Source organism: Etheostoma cragini, chromosome 1 (assembly GCF_013103735.1).
Source record: "Etheostoma cragini isolate CJK2018 chromosome 1, CSU_Ecrag_1.0, whole genome shotgun sequence".
In the NCBI taxonomy this organism is placed as follows: Eukaryota; Metazoa; Chordata; class Actinopteri; order Perciformes; family Percidae; genus Etheostoma; species Etheostoma cragini.
Window position 1 is genome coordinate 1,115,487 of NC_048407.1, and position 4,423 is coordinate 1,119,909.

At 38.8% G+C, this 4,423-nt stretch overlaps 1 protein-coding gene across 3 annotated transcripts in view; it reads right to left on the minus strand.

The window, feature by feature from the left end:
- cep89 (centrosomal protein 89) overlaps positions 1 to 3,471 on the minus strand; it is a 63,334-nt gene extending 59,863 nt beyond the window's left edge. For 2 of the 3 annotated variants that reach the window (XM_034871248.1, XM_034871258.1), the window contains exons 1-4: positions 3,173 to 3,470; positions 2,477 to 2,583; positions 1,359 to 1,505; positions 954 to 1,149 (exon numbers count right to left, since the gene is read on the minus strand). In XM_034871248.1, the coding sequence (XP_034727139.1) occupies positions 954 to 1,149; positions 1,359 to 1,505; positions 2,477 to 2,583; positions 3,173 to 3,214 (492 nt within the window). In that variant the 5' untranslated portion in view covers positions 3,215 to 3,470. Of the gene's footprint in view, positions 1 to 953; positions 1,150 to 1,358; positions 1,506 to 2,476; positions 2,584 to 3,172 lie in introns of all 3 variants that reach the window. The other variant, XR_004656579.1, reaches the window with a different exon arrangement.
- Positions 3,472 to 4,423: the final 952 nt, after the last annotated feature.

The window sequence follows — 4,423 nt, forward strand, 5'->3', positions numbered from 1 at the left end:
ATAACACTTATGAATTTGGAAAATGAGTGTAGTTCCCCTTAAACAATGAGTAGGTAAAGAAAGATATTTCAGGCGCAGACAGAAAGATATTTCAGACGTGTGGCCACTTCTAATACCTTGTCATCAGTGACATAAATCACAAAAAAAGCAAAGCAACTTCCAGGGTTTGATTAAATTGTTGCAACCTAAATTTCTGAAACATCAGAGATAAATGATTTGTTATTATGTGTCAAAGGGAGAAGTCTAAATGCATGCCAAATGTAGACCTGCAATGGTACAGATAAATCCACTTTGGTGCAAAGGAACAATAGCCCTAAGTACTGATTCAAGAACACAGAAGAACACACCAAGCAAAGTTCTTGAAAATGACTAGAACCCAAACCTGTGACAGTAATCTTCACAAATCACTTCTCTACTGTAATAGACTCGATACATTACTTTACCTTTATTCTGTGTACAACAGCACCTCTCAGTGGATCAAATCGGTATCACAATAACCACACTTACCTTCAGAGACATCACAAACTAAACCAAGTATAAACTATAATTGAGAATGAGTTATTATCCTCCCTTATAAACATTCAAATGTAGATATTCTGACTTCAAAAGGCACAGGTGTAACTGATAACATTGGCAATGTCTCAGTAGGCCATTCTAAAACTGAATGTGATGCATCTCGTTATTAAGGTTATTAATTACATCTGCATTGTTCCTGCCACAACTCTCTGTTAAAAATCTGACATAAAACTGGTCTATTATTAGTCATCTGCTCAAAAACTCTAGATAGAGGTTAACTAAGCTCTATGACCGCATTTATTTATGGAGGGGAGAATGTTTCACGTTTGCTTTTAATAAAAAAAACATTTTTTTCCAATTGGGACTAGAACTAGCGACACTCTATTTGAAAACTTGCTTACACCCAATAACACTGAGATCTTCCTGTAGAATCTCACCTTAGCTTTTAGTGGCAGGGAATAGACAGGTTCTGTGATTGAACAATTCTCCGGTCTGTCAAGAGTTTGGTAAACAGGTTCTTCCCTGTCCTCTTCACTCTCCACCTCCTCTTCTTCCTTGTCTTCTAACTCCTCCTCTGAGTGGTCAGGGGAGGACAGGCGTGGTCGGCTAGCCGCATCTTCTGACCATCTATCTCTGAGGAAGGTAAGAAAGTTTGCTATATCTTATTCATTGTAATCAAAAAGTACTACTAACTACTTAACTTCCATAAAAGGCCTTTTTCACAGAAGACATTTTGACTCTTCATAGTGGGAAGAGCACCGATGGACCTGATAACATTAACGATGGCTTTGTATTCCAGTAAGCCATATCAGTGGGACAGTGTGCCCTGGTCGGGGCTTTACCTGAGGAAAGGTTCGGTGCTGATGTTTGGTTCAGATATGAAGGACTCTGATTGGCCACTCTCAGACAAAGACCTTGGCCACACTGGGGGGATGGCCCATGTCTGTCCAGTGAGCGAAGAAGACAAGATGGCTGCTGCTAAGGCGGATCTGTAGATTGAAAGACATAATTCATATGAGGTGGATTTTATACTTTACATAATATGTATGCAACCATGATGGGTTGGCATTTTTAATGCCATTGATGTGATACATTGTTAGAAAAGGGAGCACAAACATCTCATTTAGTGTCCCTAAATGAATTTGAAAGCATTGTTTTAAATCCACCATGAATATAGATACATATTAAATTGGTTGACAAGATGCAGTATGTTGAGCAAAGAAAAAGAATAAACCTGGGGTAGAGAAAGGTAAATGTATGATGAAGCTTAGCGATGATTAAATACGGAATGGCAACGTCTTCTGCATTACAGTGACAATAACAGTGAAAGTTCTTAAAAGATGTCACCAGAATTCAACTTTTCTACCACATTTCAATTAGAATTGCAAAGTTCAGTTATTTATTTTTTTTAATCTGTGATTCCAGCTTCTTAAATGTGAATAATTTATTGTTTCTTTACTCCTTTATGACAGTAAACTGAATATATTTAAATGGTGGACAAAACAAGACATTGGAGGACGTCGTCTTGGGCTTTGGAAAACACTGATTGACATTTTTTGTTTCATTTTCTGACATTCCAAACCACTAATCGATTAATGAAGAAAATAATCAACATTGCAAATGATGATTCTAAGCCCTAAGTCTATGTCTGAGAACAGCATAAAGTCATGCACAGGCTATTGATACAAGTGAATACATTTTTGAGAAATGAAGAGGCATCAACTAGAGCAAATGGGTCAATAATCTGTTACAATCTAGCAACAAGATGTTACCAAGGTAACTTGTAGAGTATATTGCCTATAATTTTCCCATAACGTAACCCCTGAGGGACTTTTGGGGGGAATAAAGAGAGAAATAATATGAGAAAACAGTGGTTTAAAATTAAACTGTGTCAGAGGAAACACAGCAGGATAAAAGCAGGCTGGTGCTGGAGCTGATGGACTGATGGCCCTTCAGGTACCTGGGTCTCTCAGGTGAGGGGTCTGGGCTGCGTGGGGGCGGGGTACGAGGCACAGCAGGCTTGGGAGCAATGGAGGCGGCGGGGATCAAACCATGAGCTATATGCTTCTGCACAACACGCACAAAGAAGGTTAGGGGAGAAGTTTAGCATCACATAGACAATTAACACACACGATGTCGGTCCTATGACGACCGTGACCAAGTACAACAAATAACTCCCAAAGTGAGGGGAAAGAAAGAGGGTAAGTGTGTGTGGAAAGGTCGAAAGGATGATTACAACAACATGATGAACACTTGATAAAATAGAAACCAAACATTGACAACCGCCTGTAACAGCAGTGGAACAATTTGTCATTCGGTTATACTTGAGCTGCCTTTCTAAATAAAAGCAGTCGGTTAGTTAACAATACATAACGTTACGTGCTTTAAGTTTGGTAAACAAAATGAACACACCACAAGAGCTAACGTTCCAACTCTGGTGTTGCCAAACGTTAGCTAGCTAGCTAGCTTGAACATCTCTGAAATATCTTGCTAACATTTAGTAACGTTAACCGAAGTTAACGTTATCTGGCGCTAGGTTAACGTTAATGTTAGCTAGCTATCGTTGAAAGATTAAAAAGACGTCTAAAAGCCAGACGTATGCCTAGTTGGCAAAAGGACAAAGATATTATATTTTATAAAAAGACGAGAAACTTACAAACTCCTTGTCTTTCTCCCTTCTGAAGCTCAATCTCAACATAGTGAAACAAGGTTTTGTGACCTATGCTTTACTAGCTAGCTTAATGTCTCTGTTTAGGCGAACAGTTTGACGAGTATTTCTTCAGTCAAATGGCATTCAAAAAGTGTAACGTTACTTGTCAGGTATTTAAAACGATATGTCCTCTTTTACCCTAAATAAGCGAGCTAGCTAACTATATTCAACAGGCTGGCTCTGTGCAGCTTTGTCGTATCTAGACGCTTCACCACAAGAAGGCACCTTGCTACAAAAATAGTGCTGATTGGCCAAAAGTGAGAAGAGAAGCCAATCAGTGACTAGTATGATTTACCTAGCAACGACGTCGTCAACAACCAGCGGACTGGCCAACAGAGGGCGATGTCGTTCCATCTAATGATCAACTGTCATTCACTGTCCCTCAGCACATAGGGCCTGTTGGAACTTCCTTTCTTTTTTTTCTTGACTGTATTATTTTTAATGTACAGCAAAAAATACAATTAAATATGTCCCTTAAAATAACCTTTCAGTAATACCTTGTGTGTACCACATGACCGACTATTTAAATGTGTCTTCCATCCAGTCCACTTCAACTGTTTAGTGCAAAACTTGGCATATAAACTCAAGTAAAGATGTTTGTGGTTGATATTTTTAAGCATGAACAGATAGCTAAAAGACATTTTGTCATAATATCCACCTGCAGTGTGCAGGGTGTCATATAGGCTACTCCACAAAAACACTTTTTAGTCCTCTTTTGGCTATAAATCAGCTGAAAAAAGGTTTTACCCAGTGCTGCCATTTGCCCTTAGAAATGGTGGAAGTGTGAATCATACAACCAAAAGTTAACAGATTTGGTTCTTGCAATATTAACTTTTCCTCTTAAATTAAATCTAAATACTAAAAGAATTTGACACGGGAATTCATTTTCAAATTTCAAAGCTAATAGAATAAACAGTCAGCTATTTTTATTTTTGAAAAAACCACAAACAAGTACCCATATGTTGCACAGACAGCATGTAGGTATGTGTGAAGAAAGGCCTGATGGCAGATTAGGAGGCCATGTGATCCCAGGCCAGACTGCCAGCAGTTGCTAACTCATGAGTGTTGACTTGGTGTATGTCGGCTTACTGGGGGCTGTGTTCAAACTTCATTCCAGTCATTCCCAACCTGCCTGGTAGGTTTAATCACTGAGATACACTGAACCACATGTATCTATATTCAATAACATCCAGGGCA